General features: G+C 40.8%; 1 protein-coding gene across 1 annotated transcript in view; it reads right to left on the bottom strand.

Annotated features, from left to right (window-relative positions):
- The window catches only part of TSHZ2 (teashirt zinc finger homeobox 2), a 294930-nt gene extending 273752 nt beyond the window's left edge, over positions 1-21178 (bottom strand). The window contains exon 1 of the mRNA XM_070940053.1: positions 21110-21178. Within this exon, the coding sequence (XP_070796154.1) occupies positions 21110-21149 (40 nt within the window). The 5' untranslated portion in view covers positions 21150-21178. The remainder of the gene's footprint in view (positions 1-21109) is intronic.
- Between the last annotated feature and the right edge of the window lie 1034 nt (positions 21179-22212).

Below are 22212 nucleotides of genomic sequence, written 5' to 3'. Positions count from 1 at the left end.
TCCTCTGCTGCACATGGTATTTGCATAATATCCTGTGATGTACTATCTTATAGTCATATCTCTTGATTGTGATGTCCCATCTTTTCTCTAACTCTGGAACTTGCTTCCTTTTGAGGTTTGGCAAAGATTTGCAAGCTGCTTGCGTCTAAGACATGTGTAACATAAAGCAAATAATTTTTAAAAGACACTTGTTGAAGAAGGAACAAAAGCATATTTAGTCTAGACAATTGAAAATGTATGATACAGAGAAACACAGGCGCACAGAGCATTTTAGAATTTAGAATAACAGAGTTGGAAGGGACCTTGGAGGTCTTCTAGTCCAACCCCCTGCTTAGGCAGGAAACCCTACACAACTTCAGACAAATGGCTATCAAACATCTTCTTAAAAATTTCCAGTGTTGGAGAATTCACAACCTCTGGAGGCAAGTTGTTCCACTGATTAATTGTTCTAACTGTCAGGAAATTTCTCCTTAGTTCTAAGCTGCTTCTCCCCTTAATTAGTTTCCACCTATTGCTTCTTGTCCTGTCCTCAGGTGCTTTGGAGAATAGCTTGATTCCCTCTTCTTTGTGGCAGCCCCTGAGATATTGGAACACTGTTATCATATCTCCCCTAGTCCTTCTTTTCATTAAATTAGACATACCCATTTTCTTGCATTTAACTCCTGCACTAAAAGGAGAAAAAGTAAGACAATTGTGAAAATTATACAATCTTTTAAGGAACTGAAAAGTTTATTTCACTTCCAATTAGAACATCTTAGGCAGCATAATACTAAATCTACTGAATTGGGAGCATGCTTCACTAAACAAAGAGGAAATTTCTTCTTAGCAGACATATCCAAGACTGTATTAAGACTACTGTCATTACTGAACCTGTACAAATTTGAATCTCACTCTTTCAGATTGCTCTATGAAGCCAATTGGATTTTTGCCTGGGCTGATTTATTTTCCAAACATAGGAAACACTAATTAGGCAATAAAAACATTTTATTTTCTAAATGGAGACTGAACATATTCATCATTTAATGGATGTAAACAAAGAAATATATTAAATCATTACAGATTTCTAACTATCTATTCTGCTGATTTGTACAGCGTACACAAACCAATGATCCACAAACCTAAAACAGAGCCAGTTCTTCACCTCAGAAAACACCCCAAAGCTTCTGATTGACATGGAATTTCATCCAATCCAAATTCTGCCTCTTGTGGAATTCCCTGAAGTCCCACCTGTTTTCAACGGTTCATTGTAACTACCATCTTGACTTTTTTTGTTGACGCTTCCTGTGGGTGCTAGTGAGTTATGCCGATCAATTTAAAGTCATCCTACTACTAGGAACTTGGATTATTTTAGTCTCCTTTTTCTACCAAAGAAGCTGTGATGTCTACCTTTAGCAAGTACCTTACTTTTTATATCTATATCATTTGTATTTATTTATTATCGCTATCTATCTATCTATCATCTATCTATCTATCTATCTATCTATCTATTTTTCTTTTCTTTCCTTTTTTCTTTCTTTCTTTCTCCCTTTCTCTCTTTCCTCTCTCATCTATTTTTTTCTCTCTCTCTCTTTCTCTTCCTCTCTCTCTCTCAATCCTCAAATATGTGCATATCTATTGTTTCACCAACCAGCTCAAAAATATTCCACCAATTAACACAACGGTTTGTCAAAAACTAATCTGTCCCAATTTTGGGGGGTGGATAGGAGGAGAAGAACGGGACCAAAATAAATATCACTCCAGGATACTCCATATTTCTTTGTCGGAACAATGTTTAAGAGATAGCATATTAAATGCAACTCAGTTCCAAATTGTTCCTTCTCATCTGTTTTTGTCAAACTAAATTATTTATTGATGTTTAAGATTTCCCCCAAGATGCATTTCAGGCTGCAGTGCATTTCAGGCATTCCTTAGTTATAATTAGAGACTGAAGCTGGAGTCATGAAATTCAAATCTAAGGCTATAATTCAGAAAGATAGTAGGGGGCTTTGGAAACAAAGCATAAATAATTTGAAGAGATAGGAATCCTTATGGCTCTATAAAACTGCTGGATAGACATAGCAGTGGACGTTCATTTTGGATTTTGTTCCATAGTCATGTCACTTAATGCCTTCCATTTTTCTGGCTCTTGAGTATAACTTCTTGCTGAAATGCCATCTAATAATTGTTATGAAATGTTCAGCTGGGATTCAAAAGTCTCTTGTTGAGACTGACGCTGAACTTCAGCTCCCATGAGTTCTTGCTACTAGTCAGTGGTGAGAGATGTTTGTAGGTATAATTATCCATCTTATTATGTCTTCAAAAAGAGTCGTCCATTTTCTCCAAACTGCAGCCAAAAAATAAAATAAAATTAAGACAGCAATACCACCATCACTCCTTTTTTTTTTTTTTACATGCATGAAATCCATGTAACATGCATATAAAATGGGACAGGGCAACAATGGTGCAGTGCCAGTGAACTCTGTTTCCAAGACATCAGTGGACTGTACGTTTAATGATATTTGGAAAACTTCTATAGAGAAGTAAAAAGTTTAAAAAGTTTTCAAAGAACTCAGAACATTATTTTATACAAAAGAAAATACGGTTCAATTTGTTCATTATTATTGGTAGCATATTGGGTTTTTTTTTCCAAATCGGTATCCTTTAAATGTGTTGGCATCAGAACTTCTATCATTCTGAGCTAGCAGGTAAGAGCAAGTTTGAACAATGTGGTTCTAACACATCTGGAAGACACTACATCACAGAAGACTGCCCTAGGAGAATGCATAAACCTAGAATAGTAGGGTTGGAAGGGACCTTGGAGGTCTACTAGTAAAGGAGACACTGTACCAGAGGTGAGTTTCAGCAGGTTCTGACCAGTTCTGGAGAACCAGTAGTGGAAATTTTGAGTAGTTCAGAGAACCGGTAGTAAAAATTCTGACTGGCCCCACCCCCATCTATTCTCTGCCTCCCAAGTCCCAGCTGATTGGGAGGAAATGGGGATTTTGCAGTAACCTTCCCCTGGATTGGGCAGGGAATGGAGATTTTACAGTATCCTTCTCCTGCCATGCCCACCAAGCCACGTCACAAGCCATGCCATGCCATCAAGCCACACCCACAGAACTGGTAGTAAAAATTTTTGAAACCCACCATTCTGGACAAATGGCTGTCCAATTTCTTCTTGAAAATCTCCAGTGATGAAGCACCCAAAACTTCCAGAGGCAAGCTGTTCCACTGATTAATTTGATCCCCAAATTTCAAGAATGATATTCTCAACCACATTTTAACCATTTTGTCTTAATTAAGTTTGTACTCTATGGAACATCAAAAACATAATATGAACGTTGGTATTCACTTTCAGTCTTAGCGTTAAAAATTTGCCACAAATAAGTTTTATGAAAATAATGAAGAGTTTGCCACGCATATAAGGCTTTGTTACTTTCTGACAAGAGAAAATATTTAATACCATTATTCCCCCCAACATACACACACGCATCTCTGAATATTAGTGTGAGTGTCACAAATAATTAAATGCTTACAACTAAGAAACATCTTTAGACATCTTGACAGTACATATTAAGAGGTGTTCTTAGGGAAAACTGCCAAGTGGAGTCTTATTTGTGATATTAAACAATGCATTTTTATGAAGTGGATTCTATATCTCTCACCACCTTGATGAAAAACAAAATACAGCTTCAGTATGCAAAAGTATGAAATGTGGAATAATTTGGAGGCAGGCACCATACATCCAATTTCCTGAACATTTAAAACGTTGTATAGCTTGAGAAGGATCTTATGTATAGCTTGAGAAGGATTGCAACTAACCACATGCTCAATTTCAGAGCAGATTCATTGATCTGGGATCAATGAAGGTGTAGGAAGTTAAAACCCACCCTTCTCCTAGAAAATGAAATATTTTAGGAAATATTAAAAGGGCAGAATATTTCCCCTAAAAGGGAGCCAGAAACCCACCCACCCTCCATTTTAGTTAATAGGCCTTTAAGGCCTGGGCCAGTCTATTCTACATAACAAAGATCTATCTCCTTCAGGCAGAGCAAATTTAATTGCCCTTCATTGCATCACATAGCAAGGTTCAATCAAACTTAACACAGAGACTATCTAAAAAGCTAGCTATGACCTCTGACAGCAAACTGTGTCCCAGGAAGTTCAAAGCTAGAGAGGGTATAAAACCCAGGGACTCTCAGCATCTCTTTCCTCTTTTTGCCCAAGATCTCCAAGGCATATGATCCTGTTCATCAATAAACCTTCTTTCCAAGTAACTTCCATGAATCCAGTGTCTTTCTTCTCACTTGGAACTGAACCCAGATGGACATTTCTTCCAACAAGGGAAAAGGGTCATTTTAAACAAGGTAAAAGGATAATGCGTGGGCTGCAATCCAAAAAAAAGGAAGTATGAGAAACTCCTTCCCTTCTCATAGCCAGGAACAGGGTAGTCTCTCTTAAGCATTAGACATGCCTCGCCAAATTCCAGACATACAGCTGTAAGGATAATGTTCCACCCACAGATATACTGTACCCACCCACAGATCTCCTGTACTCCATTTCTACTCTCTGGAGGACAAAATGCAGCACTATTAAATAATTGCTATTACACACAATTGAGAAGAAATGACACGAGCATGGATGACTAGTAAGAAACATATGTATTATAGTTGAGAAAACAAGTTTTAAGGCTCAATTAGTAATCATGCTGACTATATTAAAAATGTTTTCGGAATCTACATTTCATCTGAGGCTGCAGAATACTTTCTGTCTTTAAAATTTTAATTTCCTGTGTTCTCATTGTATCTGCCCTGAATCTTTCCGTACTCTGTCTCTTGGCTCCATCTCTGTTTCTTTCTCTGTTTCTTCTCCCGCTTTTGTCCCAGACAGTTGATACATCAACTGGATAAATTTGTAGACCAAGATAGAGTTCCTTCTGGCTTGGCCAAGGCCAAAAGTCAACGCAAAAGTTCTGAATGTGGATGCAGCAATGACCTTCATAACTAAGTGTGGTGTGGTACTTTAAGCATTAACAATTTTCATACGTTTTTTTTGGCTGATTTTTTTGCTCTTCATACTTTCCTTGTGATGCTGATGTATGGAGATTAAACCCTGCTTTGTTTTGTGATACAATATTTTCCCCCATGGAACAATTTTCATTACAGTTTTAAAAAAAACAAAAAACCATGGAATTCCCAGATGAGGGATTAAGTGTTAACAGTTATGGGGATCTGATTAACCATTGATGAGAAAATCAGGCTGTGTGAATCAACTGGGAGTTAGCCCCCTGACACTGAGTAACACTCCATTATCCACTCTTTCCTCAACGCCATTCAACATTGACCATTGTGATATAATTGCTGGAGAATGCTATGTGGACACATTGCAATAAATCTAAGGCACAGCTCAGTTTTGCAGAAATGGTTTTGGAACTGGTGAAAGATTTTCCCACTTTTTCCAAGAGTCTTTGAGGAAATGATGACTCTTCCATTTACAACTGGTTTAGTCTCAGTTATCTTCAGTGGGGCTATCATTGGAGAAAGAGGGGGAAGGGGGAGAGAGGGGCGCAGAGGGGGAGAGAGAGGGGGATGGAGGGAGGGAGAGGGGAAGAGAGAGGGGGGAGAGAGAAGGAGAGAGAGGGAGGGGGAGGGAGAAAAGAGAGAGGGAGAGGGAGAAAAGGAGAGAGGGATAGGAAGGGAGAGGGGAAGAGAGAGAAGGGGAGAGAGAAGGAAAGGGAGGGAGAGGGAGGGAGAAAAGGAGAGAGGGAGAGGGAAAGGGAGAAAAGGAGAGAGGGAAAGGGAAGGGGAGGGGGAGGGGGAGAGGGAGAGAGAGAAGTGTAGCCGGTATAGAAAAATCTTTTATGTGCTGGAGTGAGATTGAGGAAATTTAAATGCTGCTTAAATTAAATTGAAGAGGGGGATTGTTGGGGCTCCTCTTCATCAGCCCAAATGATCCCAACTTTTTACCATGTGAAAAAAAACCCATGTACGTTGCATGGAAGTCCCGGATTGTGAAACAGTAACAATATTTATGCTGCTTAGAGTCAAAATTGATTGAAGCAACATAAATATTTATGCTGCTTAGAGTCAAAATTGATTGAAGTGGCATAAAACATGCATAATAAATAAATAAAATATATTAATACCAAATTATTTTCTGAGGCCTTCCCTGCATGTATTATATGGTTCTGTTCTTGCAAAAAGAGGGTTTTGCGACATGGCACTCACATGTAACACCTCTCCTACGCGAGCTGCACTGGCTCCCGGTGGTCTTCCGAGTGCGCTTCAAGGTGTTGGTTCTTACCTTTAAAGTGCTCCATGGCTTAGGACCTGAGTAACTATGAGACCACCTTCTGCAACCAATAACCTCCCACCAACCAGTACGCTCCCAGAGAGTGGGCCTCCTCAGGGTGCCGTCAGTAAAGCAATGTCGACTGGTGGTTCCCAGGAGGAGAGCCTTCTCTGTAGGGGCACCTACCCTTTTGAACAGGATACCCCCAGGGATACGAATGATCCCAGATCTCCGTATTTTCCGTCGTGCACTGAAGACCTTTCTGTTTCACCAAGCCGGGCTGGCATAAATTTTCAATTTGTCTAAATTCTATGCTGAGGATCTTAACTGATGAGCCAAATTGGTTTAATTATTTTAAATTGTTTTTTTATTTCACATTATATGTATGTTATTCTGACTGTTCACCGCCCTGAGTCCTTCAGGAGAAGGGCGGTATAAAATTAAATAAATAATAATAATAATAAAGTATCTGTTTTCATATTATTTGGAAAAGAACAATAAGAGTTGGACTAGGATCGCGTAGACCCTGTTCCAAGTCTACTCTTCATCATGGAAGTTCAACCCAACCTACCTTCAGGATTGTTGTAGGAATGAAGTTCGGATCACCATATAAGCTATTTTGAACTTCTGCAAAAAAGTTGGAGTGGACATCTATGTTTAGTTGCTGATACTTATTGGTTGCATTGACACTTCAGTATTGTGTTTTTAACTTCGTATGATTTTATTGCTGAAGGCTTTCTTACACATTTTGCCCCGAGAGGAGCATATTTAAACTGAATAAGTAAGCAAATGAATCAATCACCCACAAAAACATGGGGAAGAAATGAGTTAGAATAGACCTTGGAGGTCTTCTAGTTTAACCTCCTGCTAAAGCAGGAGACTCTAGAAAGAGTGCAGAGAAGAACAACAAAGATGATTAGGGGACTGAAGGCTAAAACATATGAAGAATGGTTGCAGGAACTGGGTATGTCTAGTTTGATGAAAAGAAGGACTAGGGATGACATGATAGCAGTGTTCCAAAATCTCAGGGGCTGCCACAAAGAAGAGAGAGTCAAGCTATTCTCCAAAGAGTGTAGGACAAGAAGCAATGGGTAGAAACTAATTAAGGAGAGAAGCAACCTATGACTAAAGAGAAATTTCCTAACAGTTAGAACAATTAATCAGTGGAACAACTTGCCTCCAGAAGTTGTGGGTGCTCCAACACTGGAAGTTTTTAAGAAGATGTTGGATAACCATTTGTCTGAAGTGGTGTAGGGTTTCCTGCCTAAGCAGGGGGTTGGACTAGAAGACCTCCAAGCTCCCTTCCAATTCTATTCTATTCTATTCTATTCTATTCTATTCTATTCTATTCTATTCTATTCTATTCTATTCTATTCTATTCTATTCTATTCTATTCTATTCCATTCCATTCCATTCCATTCCATTCCATTCCATTCCATTCCATTCCATTCCAGACAAATAGCTATCTGGGGTTACAATTCCCAAATTCTTAGTCAGGCTAAAGAAGGCTGGTTCATCCAGGTTCTCCAGCAGATTTCATATTATTTTATTTCTTTAAGTGGAAATGCAAAAGATTGAACCCAGAACCATCTCTATGGAATGGACAGTGTTCTCCAACAGATCTATCAATGGGTCATGGTAGAGCTAACAGCACCCAGGGAGGAAACTGCTTCTCAGGTTGCAGTACCAAACAGAAGCCAAGTGGCAAAATGGGAATGCAAAGGAAAATATTTTCAGTGAAATTTCCACCTCATTTAAATGACTATGTTTCTTGCAGGAAAAGTCAACACTGTGGAAATTCAGCAGGTCTGTCAGAAACACAGGCAGAGAGAAGTGTTTGAACATTTACAATAATCTGTTCCACCTTTATCTCATTTTATAGCCTGTCCTTTGTCCTTCTTACAGCAGGAGGACACCACCTTACATAGACCCGAGGACAGATAAAACAATGGTCTTGTGGTCTAAACAGTCTAAATAAGTACTTAGGTGGAACATGATATGGAAATTTGATGCAGGCAGTCTTGATTTCCATGATGGGAAAAACAAGTGAATACTGGGGAAAAAATGGTCAAGTTAATACAGAAGCTTTCAAGCTAGAACATGGCACAGTTTATTGAAAGCTTTGGTTTTTTCACGATACACACAGTGAGTCACATTTATGGACTTTTAAAAGGGCAATGATAGACACATTTACCCTGTAAGTAAATCCCATAGAATTTCACAAGAATTATTTAACACAATAACAGAGTTGGAAGGAACCTTGGAGGTCTTCTATTCCAACCCCCAGCTCAGGCAGGAAACTCTATGCCATTTCAGATAAATTGTTGTCCAATCTCTTCTTTAAAATTTCTAGTGTTGGAACTTCACAACTTCTGGAGGCAAGTCATTCCACTGATTAATTGTTCTGTCAGGAAATCTCTTCTTAGTTCTAGGTTGCTTCTCTCCTTGATTATTTTCCATCCATTGCTTCTTTCTACAATCTATTTTATGCAGCAATTCTTACAAATTTGTAGACCAAATATGCATTCAATCACCTTGAGCATGAAGGAATAGCCTATTCCTTTTGTCACTGTTTTTTTAAACAATTTTACCTAATTTTAATTTCATTCTGATCTCCTAATGAAATATGGGAAGATGTTGTGGGAAAATATTTCCACTAGAATTTTAAAAAAAATAATAATATACCTGTAATGGGTAGGGATTGGGAAGGGGAATAAGGCCATTGTGTTCTTCCAGTAGCATAAAATAAATTAGGAAAGAGTGATGCATTTTTTTACGTATTGCACTCTTTAGCTTGGAGTCGACTCGGTTGCATTGTTAATATGACTGTGACAAGAGACAGAATAAAGGAAAGATACACACTGTACATCTAACTATCACAGCTGTTTAAGGAAGTAAATAATTTCAATAGGTCCTTTGGTGATGCTCAAACAGCACATGCTGAAGTCACAGTGGTAGACAGATTTCTCCCTATCGCGCAGATTGATACAAATTCCCACAACGCATATAGCTTTTTTTTTTACTTAGCACCAGATTCTTTGACGCTTTTATTTGGGGTAGACTATGTACATTTCACCTTTCCTGTTTTGAATGAGATAAGAGGATCCTTCCTGTCTCCCATAACTCTCATTTTTATGACTCTGTTCCACCTATTTGGCCATGTTTCTCAACGCTGCCATTTAAATTCCACGGGGGTTGGCATGCTTTGTCTCTTTTTGAATCCCAAATTGGTATTTTGTGTCTTTTTAAAAATCCCAGCTATTTCCTTTAAAACAAAAATCTCATTCACCTTGTGGATAGAAATGAAACTAACCCTTTAGAACCATAAATTCTCAAATTTGGCCATAGATAAAGGCAAACCCTTACCACTGTAGTATAACTAAATATTTTTTAAAAAGCAATAACTGAACAGAAAGAAACCTCCATCTAAACATTACAATCAAAAAGTCTGTGAATATGCAGTACGTAGCTTTTGATTTTTACATTCTACTGCTTTTAGTTCAATCCAAAGCATTCATTTCTTTTTCTTTTTTTTCTTCTTTCTTTACAGTTACATGAAGAGCTGAAATCACCCTGTGGATTTTGATGGATATAATTATTTTCATTAAAATCACAAACAGCACGATATTCCTTTTCCAAGGCAAACTGTAAAGGAATCTTATAGAAACAAGCCAAATATTTGAAGTAGGAATGTGCTTGGAGGATATTTAATAGCATTTTCTTATAATAGTATATATTACCAGTTACAATCTTCAGCATTTAAGTTCAATGTTCCAAGGGATGGGATGAGAATTTATTTGATCTCCCCCCTCCCCAATCAAGTAACTATTAACAAAATCCAGAAAAGAGATCCCAAGGAAAACTGGGCCTTGCCTGTTTACATACGCAAACTCCAGCAAACAGGTTTTTCAATTAAATTAGTCTTCTGAGGGTGATCTAGGAAGAGCCAAGAGCTTCTTAAAAATCTTATTGCTTCGCATATATGCCACCTGGGGCTGCGGCCTGGTTTTTTTGCAGTAAAAAAAGAAAAAGAAAAAAAGTTTCTGTAGTGCCTGTCTGTTCTTTTCTGACATGCCCAGGTTTAATGGTTATTCGAGATGGATTGTGTTATTTTCACATATTCAGCGGCCCTGCTTTTCCATAACCATTTATGGTAGAAGACGGCACCTATTGCGGTCCCTTTTGCATCGTGAACAACTTTAATAAGGTAGGGTATCATTAGATGATAGCAGTTTTATATTGAATGCAAGGAGGAAATATAGACACTTCACCCAGCAAAGAGCCAGAAAGATGCAATATACGGGAGAGGAATTTCCATTAATACAATCGAAAAGCAGCTTTAACTGCTACAACTTTTTCCTTCAGGGGTTTTCTTTTCCCCTCCCCTCTCCCAATAAAGTTGAACAATACTATGTTTATCATCACAAGGAGCGTAAAAGAAAGAAGGTGCTTTTGTTAGACGTTTTTACTCCCGAGCAAGCCTTTCCTGCAAAGCTGTTGGTTGTCAACCATGCATGAATTTCATGATTACTTCTCATGGAAAATACTATCGGAATAAACTTTGGAGCAAGCCCTGAAAATAAGTGACAAAATCAACTAGGACTGGAAAAAAAAATCTCTTCTAAGTGAGTAACAGCCAGAGAGCCAAGCAGCCCTGCCTGGAAAGTAACTTGCTTACCCTGCCTTTTCTCCAATTTGTAATGCAAGTACAAGCATGCTAAGAGCTCTTTTTTTTTAAAAAAAAAAAAAAACCATAAGGGCTCGTTCAATTGAGGGGTGGGAGGGAAGAGTAAAGAGCCGTTTTATTCTATAACAAAAGAACAATTTCTAATTATGCCTTGCTGTTTTAAGATGTGGGTTTTTCCTTTTTTTCCTTCTTTTGTTTTCCGTGCATTAAAAAGATCACTAAATGCTTCATTTCTCATGTAGGTTGGCTCTTCCTTTCTATGCTTTTGCTTGTGGGGTTTGGGAAAAGGACAACTATCACCTGTGTCGAAGAAGAAGAAGAAGAAGAAGAAGAAGAAGGAGAAGGAGAAGGAGAAGGAGAAGGAGAAGGAGAAGGAGAAGAAGAAGAAGAAGAAGAAGAAGAAGAAGAAGAAGAAGAAGAAGAAGAAGAAGAAGAAGAAGAAGAAGAAGAAGATGAAAACATTTCGCTTCTCAACCAAGAAGCTTTTTCGATTGTGGCTGAAGATATTTATATTTTGTAAGCTGCCCTGAGAATGAGTCGGTTGCCATATAAATCAGACAGACAGACAAATAGACAGACAGACAGACAGATGCCATGTTTCCCCCAAAATAAGACCCTCTCTTATATTTTTTTTGAACTCTGAAATAAGCGCTTGGCCTTATTGCCATGCGCTCAAAAGCCTGATTGGGCTTATTATCAGGGAATGTCTTATTTTGGGGAAAACAGGGTAGATAGATGGATGGATCGATCGATCGATCGATCGATCAATCGATAGATAGATATATAGTCAGTCACCAAAGGAACATTTTCCAAAGTGTCCATTTGAAAACCTTTACAAGAAATCCTTTGCAGAGATGATGAAGGAAGGAGAACCTATGACGTAGGCCAAGGATGGAATCAGTGAGACCAGCTTAGAAGATGCTAACAAATCAATGATGTTGCCCAACAGTATTTCCTCACACACATCTTCCAAAGTAAAATCTAATTTTTTTCCTTACTAGCACACTCTTAAACAGAAAGCAAGTTTGGAAAGAAAGTCAGACAAAAAGAAGAATATGTAGATTGTGGCTCAAAGGCTGGAAAATAACAAGCTTTCATAATGGCAACAGTTGCAGGAATACTCTCGAGTCATTAGAAGCAGGAAGTTAATAAACAAGGGCAATCATAAAAATAATGGAATGATGGGTGTTTTTCCCTCCAAAAATGTGTCATATGGAAAAAATTTAGGTTTTAAAAACAATGTAACAATTGACAATGGTCGCCAAAAAGGACATGTCAAAATACTTGGGGAAAATTGCTTGTCTGTGATCCCTAAGAAATCTAACAAAGGAATTCTTCTCTGCGATGGGTTATTTTTTTTGTTTGTGTGTGCTGATTTGTTGGTTTTGTTTCAAAATGAAAACATTTCTATTGTGCAAAAGGTGCTTTAAGCCTCTGGTTTTATTTTTTTTAAGGTTAAAAAAAATACATGTTCCATGTGCCTATGGGAAAACCAGAGGTTATTATAATATGAAGGAGGTGGGGGAAGCTCTGTGTAAATGGTGCTTTTAGTATACTAGAGTGGAATTGGATATTCACAAATGTTTAGATTCTGTTTCCTGAAACTGCAATCCCAGATAAAATAGCCCATTTTAATAATCTCTCAAAGGTAGCATGATGTTTTATACCACTAGCAAAATAGAAGTAAAAATCCATTTTATAGGGATGATGCAGAAGAGCATTCCAGAACGACATATATAATTTAAGAAAACACAATACCGATAATGCCATCCAAATGGAGAAGAAGAAGAAAAAAAAAACTGCTGTAAGATTTAAAGCAACTATAATAAAAACAATCAGACTTCCCCAAAGATTTAGTAGAGCAGCTCGGCAGGACAGCGAAGGATAAAATGCAGCTCATGCTCGAAACTTAACAATATCCCTTTTCTTTTGGATTAAGAACCTAATCTCATCTTCCTTTTAATGTCAAATCTAGAAATAAAGTCCAGGCACTAATCTTTTGTACAGATACTTAGGAGTAAGTTCCCCTCCAATGGCTTCGTCAAGCTGGACCAACAATAAAAAATCAAGGGTTAAATTTGCTGAATGAATGAAGCCAAAATCGTTTACATTGCTAGTATTTCTGGCTGGCTCAAGGGCGAGATTCTTAATGCCACTCCGCTACTTGTGGGAGCATATATATATAGCAAGCTGTCTTAATAAAATTAACAATAAGCTACTTTCACCGCTAGATCTTGGGAAAGGAAGCATAGTGTGTCACACACCCTTCTTAACCTGTCTGCCATGCGATGTATATATTTTTATTTTTTTTAAAAAAAGAATTTTTTACAAAGAATATTTTAAAGAAACCAGAATGAATCCAGATTCGCAACTGTTGTTTCATCCATTAAATATTATTACATTGGATTTCTTGCATAAATCAACCTCTGGGCTTTTAAATTCTGTGCATTTGGGTGCTTCACTAAAGTCAAATATTTCACATGCTAAAACTGGAAGTAAAATTGGCATCAAAGTGTATGTAAAACAAATGGAGTTTGCGGTTTAAGAGGGAAAAGGCGTCAGAGGAAGAGACAGAAGAAAAATTCTTGGTAGTATTGAGTTTCATTTGATATGATATCATACCTAGGAACAACTTTAGCAGAAATTGTTTTCATTTCCATTGGAGGAAGTTATTGGGTTTAGAAAAATTGTAAATCCTGGTTAGAAGTCTTCATTAGCTGTTATATAGACTCACACCATTCCAGAATTGGTATAGCTTTATATGCAACATCTTAACAGACGTATGAAGGTGGCTAGTACCAACGTTTGAAATAATATACAGGTAGTCCTTAACTTACTAAACAGTTCATTTAGTGGCCATTCGAAGTTACAACAGCACCAAAACAAGTGATTTATGACCATTTTTTCACACTTACAATTGTTGCACCATTGCCATATTCCCATGAACAGTATTCGGATGCTTGTTTATGACGGTTTTTATGATGGTTGTGTTGTCCTGGAGTCACCTGATCACCTTTGGCGAACTTCTGACAAGCTAACTTAATGGGGAGGCCAGATTCACTTAACCACCATGTTACTAACAGAACGACTGCAGTGATTCACTTAAGACCTGTGGCAAGAAAAACTGTAAAATGGGGCCAAATTCACTAAACAAATATTTCGCTTAGCAACAGAAATTTTGGGCTCAATTGTGGTCGCAAGTCAAGGATGAACTGTAATAAATGTTTCATCCTGTGGGAACTCAGAAACTTGAAGTAGCTCAGGAGATTGTTGTGGTGTGCAAATGACAAAGGAGCTCACTATCTAAACGTCTTTGTGCCATACAGTGTACGGACAGTCAGAAAAAGGGAGGAAGCATATTTCAATCTCTCTGGGATTAAAAAAAAAGTTCACTAGCAATTTGCTGCCTACGGGCCCACAAACCTTGAAGCCAAGGGCACTCTGCTTAAATCAAATAAAAGATATAGCAAAGGCATCCTTTACTAATCCTGATTCTAAAATCTGATTTACAAGCGCTTCCTTCACCAAGTAGCTATTCTTCCTCTCCCGCAACAACCCCCCCCCCCCTCCTCTGGGCTCCAAGACTGCCTGACAGTCTCTTCTGCAGGGTTCTTTTTTTTTAACCTTACTTTACTATTGGAGATGGCAGAGAAGCTACTTCTGATGTTGTTGTCATTTTCTATTACACAATGGCTTTACACAACCTCCTTGAGGGCCCATACTTCCCAGTCTGAAAAACGGCAGTGGGAGAAATTCTTTCACCGATATCAAATGCCAGAAAAAAAACGACAGGCTGCTGTAAAAATAATTGTACATGGACACCTGTGGACTGTCGCACAGATGCCCTTTGGCTTCCTCCTAACTAAGTAAGCATGAACATTATCCCCTCCACTTTAGGAGATGCCCAGAGGGAACCCTAAAGGCAAAGGCTTCAAGGGAGGGCAAAAGTAACAATTGCGCTGTCATGACACAAGGTCCAGGCCTTTCATGTATATGTGGTGACACTGCAGGCAACTATGAAAGGGATAAAACTTGCATCAGGGTGATGCAACATCGCTTTCATTATTTTGATAAAAGCACTGGTACCTCTGCAGGTCTCTGAGAACCAGCCTTCCTTCCTTCCTTCCTTCCTTCCTTCCTTCCTTCCTTCCTTCCTTTCCTCCCTCCCTCCCTCCCTCCTTCGTAAATTTTTCTTTAAAGGTAAAGGTTCCCCTCGCCCATATGTGCTAATTGTTCCCGACTCTAGGGGGCAGTGCTCATCTCCGTTTCAAAGCCGAAGAGCCAGTGCTGTCCGAAGACGTCTCCGTGGTCATGTGGCCAGCATGACTAAACGCCAAAGGTACACGGAACGCTGTTACCTTCCCATCAAAAGTGGTCACTATTTTTCTACTTGCATTTTTTACGTGCTTTCAAACTGCTAGGTTGGCAGAAGCTGGGAAAAGTAATGGGAGCTCACCCCGTTATGCGGCACTAGGGATTCAAACCGCTGAACTGCTGACCTTTCGATCGACAAGCTGAGCATCTTAGCCACTGAGCCACCGCATCCCTCTAAATATTTTTTTTACAGCAGCCAACTCCAATGGTCTTTGGGCATGTTTAGTTTTACTTTTAGCCCACCCCATCTGCTATCTTCCAACCACGCTCTTGAATATAGCTCATCCATCCCCAGCCAGCCATGCAAATGTTCAGGAACAGGGTATGGTGTTTGCATTCAGCCCTTAAAAGAAGGTAAGTTTGGGGATAATAGTCTGAATTGGGACAACTCGCCACAGACAACTCATCACAATCAATTCACCACAGCCAGGTCTAGCTGCTCGGCTGCAAAGTTCTGTTCATTTAATGGCCTTCACAGATAAGGCATTTTCCCAGCTGGATTTAACCATGTTCTGTGAAGAATACTATCGTAATTATTGATGATAATCAGAGGAAACTCTAATCATTACCCACTGTCAATAGACATGAGCTGCTTCTATCAGGAAGACCTGAACACTGGGGAAATACAGTGATTTGTATTTGTGTATGTATGCGTGTACAGTGCAGTGTTCCGTTCTGATATCCTAAAGAAAACTAGTAGCAGAATAATACAAGACAGATTTAATCCAAGCAGCAATTTTCTAGGTGTGCATCATGGTATTATATTGCCAAGTGGTCTCTGGAGTTTTGTCACAAGTTACAGTGCGATATCTCTGGCCTTTTCCTACCTTTTCCTTCTGATGGGGTCAAAGCACAATCAGGGCATTTTGAGGATTCCCAAAATACTTTATCCAATAGTCTGATCCAGGAACCAGGGGATGCATTCCTCTGATAAACCCATCTCTGTCCATTCCTTCTTTCTGAAGAGTTTTGTTTTTCAAGTCATTTGACCGTGTTATGATGCAGGGAGCTCCGAGATCTACATTCGTGGTTTTAATATTTCTTTCCGTTTCCTCGGGAGAATGAAAGAAATGGGCTCAGCCCATTTCTCTAACCCCATTACACCGAATGTTGCTAATGTTGCTTAAAGATGATAATGTTTTATTATCTTTCCTAATCATAGGACTAACAAAATAAAAAAGCCGAAGCTTTCACTGGTAAGAGCAATGCTGATAGCATAAATCAGTACAAGGTCTTTCCTAGTCTGCCTCCGAAGAATGCAGATTTTCCCCGTCTGAATGTATCATTCACTATTTTAATAACTGGTACTATTAAGGTGCAAATTGCAACTTTTAAATAATGATTGCTAATAGCCTTATGTTTACTGCCACACAAGGACTTTCACGAAAACAAATTCTGCATTATTCATTTCTAGTTCCCATAAACAAAGTAGATGCAGCTGGTTTCCTTCTCTCTCTCTCTCTCTCTCTCTCTCTCTCTCTCTTTCTTTTTCTTTTTCTTTTCTTTTCTTTTCTTTTCTTTCCTCTGTTGTACTTTTGGCCTTATGCTTCTTAAAAGGGAAACCTCTCAGGGCCCAACAGAGGTAGGAAAGGGGAACCAAAGGGCAGGGAGGAAGCAGAAAAGAAAACTATTAAGTTTAGGTTTATATTCAAGAGCAACAAACAGCAAATTTACGATGTACAAAATAAAATATGCACATCTCAACAAGCTCTAGGAGGAGAGAAGAGCATAATCCTGTGGAATTGGGTTTGAAAGCTATTTCCGATATAGAAAAATAAAAATGGAATTAACATATCAATTCAGTCCTAGTCCTAGTTTTTTCCTTTCCATTGTGTTGGGTTCACACAACGGCAATTCCCCAGAGTCACCTGCATTTTTGTCATTCAGAAACAACAGTTCCTGGCCTGATTCTCCTCTTCCTCTCTTCTCTTCTATATCACCTCATTGGCTGTGAGAGCATTTTCTGCTGTCTTGGAGCCATGGGAGGAGAGGAGAATCAGGCAGACAATCTGTAAAGCACCTTGGGCTCTTTTGGGATGGAGGAGAGCAACGCACATGATAATATATCATCGCAAGTCAAGATATGATGTAATGTCAGGCACTGACCTAAAAATATCCAAACATCTGCTTAAAGAATTAGGCAGACAATAGCCAAAAAAAGAACAATTGCTGCTGAGAAAGGAGTCCAGAGGAACATATGCATTTGACCCTCTCTGTTTTCCCTGACTCAGAGTACCATTTCTGAAGATGCTTTTGGAAAAGAGAGGAGAAAAAGTGCCCTCCTCGTCCCCTTATCCACTTACATTGCTTGATTTTCATTACGGCACTCTGTAAAATATAAGGTTGTCATGGCTTAAAATTAATGGGGGAGGGGGGGAAGAGGAATTGTCATGTTTCCAGGATCCAGCGGGCCATCCTCCTTGATTCGTTTGCTTGTTCTCTCTAACCTTTACGACGTTCATTAATCAGAGGAGAAACCTGTTTCCAAAGTAGATGCTTGGACGTAATTATTTACAGTTGTGCATAGGCATTAAATCCAAGCCATAACCAAGACAGCTAAATCCAAAACCCCATCACTTAACTTTCTTTCTTTTTCTCCCCACCACTCCCTCTTACAGACTGGCAGTCTCAAAAGTTGTAAACTTTATTTTTTTTTTTTCTGAATCAAACCCAGTCAAACTCGTAATCAGTCAAAAGAATCAGACAGACCTTTCCCAAACATTTCCCCCTTTTGCTCTTTCTCCCTTTTGAAGAGGAAGATTAAAGGCTCAATAAAGAAAGCCAAAGAGAGAATAGTTGTGCCAAACATCGGGATAATCAATTATTTCCTTCCCTTCCTCCTCCTTCTGTTCCAAGGCCACACTGTGGCACAGAGATTTTGAGACAGTATTCAGCTCTTAAAACAGAACCTTTTTTCATTGGAACGCGGGAAACAAAAAAAAAGTAATCTTGCAACAATGGCTAAGCTACAATGCACACCCAGTTGTCCAGTTTAATCTTGTTTCAGGTGGACTCCCTTGAAGAAAAAAAACCCCCTAAATTGTCCCTTAAAGAAACCAGCTGAAACCATACAGTGTGGAAAACAAAAGAGTTGCCGAAAGAAAACACTGCTGGAAGGGAATCACAAGCAGTATTCTGTAAGCAGAGAAAATTGAGGTGTGCCCAAGTTTTCCAAAGTATCTGTCTGGAAACCGTTAGTAGAAATAAATGATCAAGGGAGCATAACCCTGGGCACAGGCCAAGGATGGCATCACAGTGAATCAGCTGAGAAGATGCCATTAAATCACTTGCTGTTGCCCAGGATCATCTCTCCTCCTGTTCCTTCCCCTCTGCCATCAATCCTGTTTCTTTCTAATCTTGTGCATACTTTGAATGAAAAGCAATTTATTAAGAAAGACAGTCAAAGAGAGGAACATTTTGAAATGGCAGGTATATTTTATAGATGATGAGTTTTCATGATAGCAGAAGTTACAAAAACACTCTACTCTTAGGACTTATTGGGCTTGGGAAGTTTAAAAACAAGAAGAGTCATAAAGATCAAGGAAGATTTCTTTCTTTCGTTCTTTCTTTTTTCTTTTTCAAAACATTGCTTATGGAGAAGACCTAAACTGCAGTACTTTACATTGCTGTGAAACAGCATTAGTCATGTATTATTTGCTTTGCAAATTAGTTTATATACAGATGAGTTCTCTCTCTCGCATACTTTTATATGTATTAAACTCCAAATATGGAGAATGTGAACTACACAGACAGACAGACAGACAGACAGACAGACAGACACCTACCACTGAACCGAATCATGTTTGTAAAACTTTCCCAAATCTTTTCCTTCCAAATTTATTTTCAACTTCGAACAATTCTCAAGCATTACGGCATTTACTCCAGCCCATCGCCCTGAACATCCAGATAGTTTCATGGGTTGGGAAGAGTTTCTTTGCTTTTTTTAAAGAAATCAACTTTCTTTGTTGTACAGCTTTAATCTGACTGGACACAATGACAAAAAAAAAAAAAAGGAGGGGGGTAGATAAAAGCATAATCCCACCCACATTAAAGCCAAACAAGATAACAATTGTACTTGCCTGGCTAAAAGAGTCTATAGAGGGCAAGACTTGCGTCATTGGCACTCAGGTTACCATAGTGAGTGATTTATTGATATCTATCAAGAATGAATAGATCAAAGGCAGCAAGATGACAGGTGATCAATCAAATGTCAAATCAAAGCTGGCAATCAACTAGAAAGCTGGTTGTTGGTGGGTTTTTTTTTTCCCCCCTCCCGGTGGGTGGGTCTGGTGACAAGAGAAACGAACTTCTTCCTAGCTGAGGTGAAAAACAGCCCCACCAACTCTTTCCAAGTACACCGAAGCAAACTTGAACTCACAACCAGACCAAGGCGAAGCCTCCACCCCCACCCCCCCACCCCCGGTTACTGCTTTCCTGGCCAGGCCAGCCAGCCATCAGCTTCTCGGCCTCGGGAGCGTCCCGCTTGCCTGGCTCTCCCCACGCCCACCGTTTCCCCAAAAGTTAAGCGAGCTCCCCGGCTCCTGGAAAAAACGCAGCCCCGCCGCCTGTGACCCACGCGCGGCCTTTGGTTGGGCCTCTCGCTTGGCAACTTTGGCGAACCAGGCAAGCGTCGAGCCGAGCCGAGCCGGGCAGCGAGAAGCCCGGATCCGCACGGGATTTCCACCACCACCCCAATGAGCTGCCCGCCGCCGACCCCCCCCCCCCCACACTCCGAACGCTCACTCGGTTTCCGGCCGGACTTTCGCTTTGCTTTCCCTTTCTTTTTCGCACGCCGAAGAGATCAAAGGGCTGAACTTCAACCCGGCGGGTTCATCCGCAGCACCCCCCCCCCGAGCTTCGCCGCCTCCCCAACCACATCCCACCCCCCGAGTGGGTATTGCTCCCGGACGAGCCTCTCAAACTGCAGCAAAGAAACAAAGCTTTCCACCACCACCACCACCACCATCCCAAAAAAAAAAACAAACAAAAAAAAAACGGCACCGCTGGCGACCCCCTCCCACCTCCTTCACACACACACACACACACACACACACACACACACACACACACACACACACACAAAACCAACCCCCCAAAAATCGCTCATCCTTTCCGGACGCCACCTGCCTTGCAAAAAAAAAAAATATACAGGTCCAACGGTCCATCTTCCCCCCCCCCCCCACCACCACAAACACACCCATGCCCGAAGCGATGCCAAGCGAGGAAAGGGCTTGCAAAGAGAGAGGCGGAGGAGAGGGGTTCGGAGGGAAAGCCGAGCGGAAGAAAGTTGAGTGTCGAGTGGGGGGGGGGGATGTGGAAAGGAGGGAGGGGGAGAGAGAAAGTTTAAGGAAACCGTCGCTTGGAAAAGCGGGGCAAGGGAAACGCCAACACGCCGCGCCCGCCCCCCCCACACCCTTTCCTTTCCCCCCCCCTAAAAAAAAAAGCGAAAAAGAAAGCAAACTGCAAAAGAAACTGATTCCAATCCCGTCCGAGTTGAAGGAAAGAGAGCTCGGTGTGGTTGCGTGCGCGCGTGTTTGTGTGTGTCAGGGCGAGGAAAGAGAAAGAGGACTGCAAAATAATAATAATAAAAATAATAATAATAAAATAAAAAATAGTAATAACCAAGAGGCGGAGGTAGAGCTGCTGGCAACCGGGCGCGCGAAGAAGCGTCTGAAATTCCCCGGCACGCACCCACGGAGGGAACGTCGGAAGGGATGATGACCCACCAGCCCGGAGGCGGGGAGAGGAGCCCGGGGGCGCCTCGGCCGTCTTTCTTACCTGCCGCCCTTTTGGGTGCCTGCTGTTTCCGCCTTGGCATCGCTGTACTTTCTCCAACCTCACTTCTCTTTTCCCAGATCCGAAGCCGCTCCGAGGCCGGCGGGGTTTGTTTTCTCTCGCTCGCTCTCTTTCTCCCTCACTCTCGGCGTGCGCGCCTGCGTGTGTGTGTGTGTGTATGTGTGTGCGCGCGTGTGTGTGTTTTTTTTTTTCCTCCCTTTTCCCTCCTTCTCTCAGCCGCTCAACGGCACGGCGGCAATCCCAGCGCCGAGCGCCTTCGCTTTCTCCTCGGGGCGCGATCAACCTGTTCGGGGATACGGAGGGTGGCAGCTTTGTTTGGGGCTCTTTTCTCTCCCTTCTTTCTCTCCCCCCCCCTCTCTTTCTTTCTTTCTTTCTTTCTTTCTTACAACCAAAACGGCGCTGGGGGAGCTGAGGGGGGGCCGCCTGTTTTGTCCCTCTTGTTTTGTTTGAACTGTTGCGAGACTTCCTTTGATGCAGACATCCAGGCACAATCCAAGGCAAAAGGAGAGGAAACCCTCGCTGGGCGCCGGGGCAATTTTGTTTTTTTTCTCTCCTTCTTTCTTTCTTTCTTAAAGTGGATCAATAAATAACAAAATCGGGATGCGTAAATAGTTCTGTTTGCTCGGCTGGCGAAGAAGAAGGTGGGGGAGGTTTGCTATTTCCTCGTCTTCCCCCCCTTGGCCTTTTATTATTATTATTATTATTATTTTTCCCCCCCTTCTCCTCTCCGCCTCCTTCGCGTAGTTCTCTCTATGGCGGCTGGGCGACTATCCGCCGAGGAGGGAAAAAAAAAAAAACCTGCAGGTTTGCAGCCGCCAGATGCCGGGTTGGGAGTGATGTGGATGAGGAACGGCGGAGCTCGGGGGTGGAAGGAAATCTGGGTGTTCACACACACACACTCACGCGTCCACACACGCACGCACCCTAACCCACATCCATATACCTCAGCCTCCCCCCCCACACACACACACTCACAAATACACACACAAACACACACTCACACACACAGGCAGGACGAGGCGATGCCAGGAAGCATCGATCCACTGAGCAAACTGTGTATTAGCAAACCCCTCCTCCGCGACCTG

This window comes from Pituophis catenifer, unplaced genomic scaffold (genome assembly GCF_029215685.1).
Source record: "Pituophis catenifer annectens isolate HBS135680 unplaced genomic scaffold, rPitCat1.0.hap2 SCAF_3, whole genome shotgun sequence".
Taxonomy (NCBI): domain Eukaryota; kingdom Metazoa; phylum Chordata; class Lepidosauria; order Squamata; family Colubridae; genus Pituophis; species Pituophis catenifer.
This window is presented reverse-complemented; position numbering and strand designations above follow the sequence as displayed.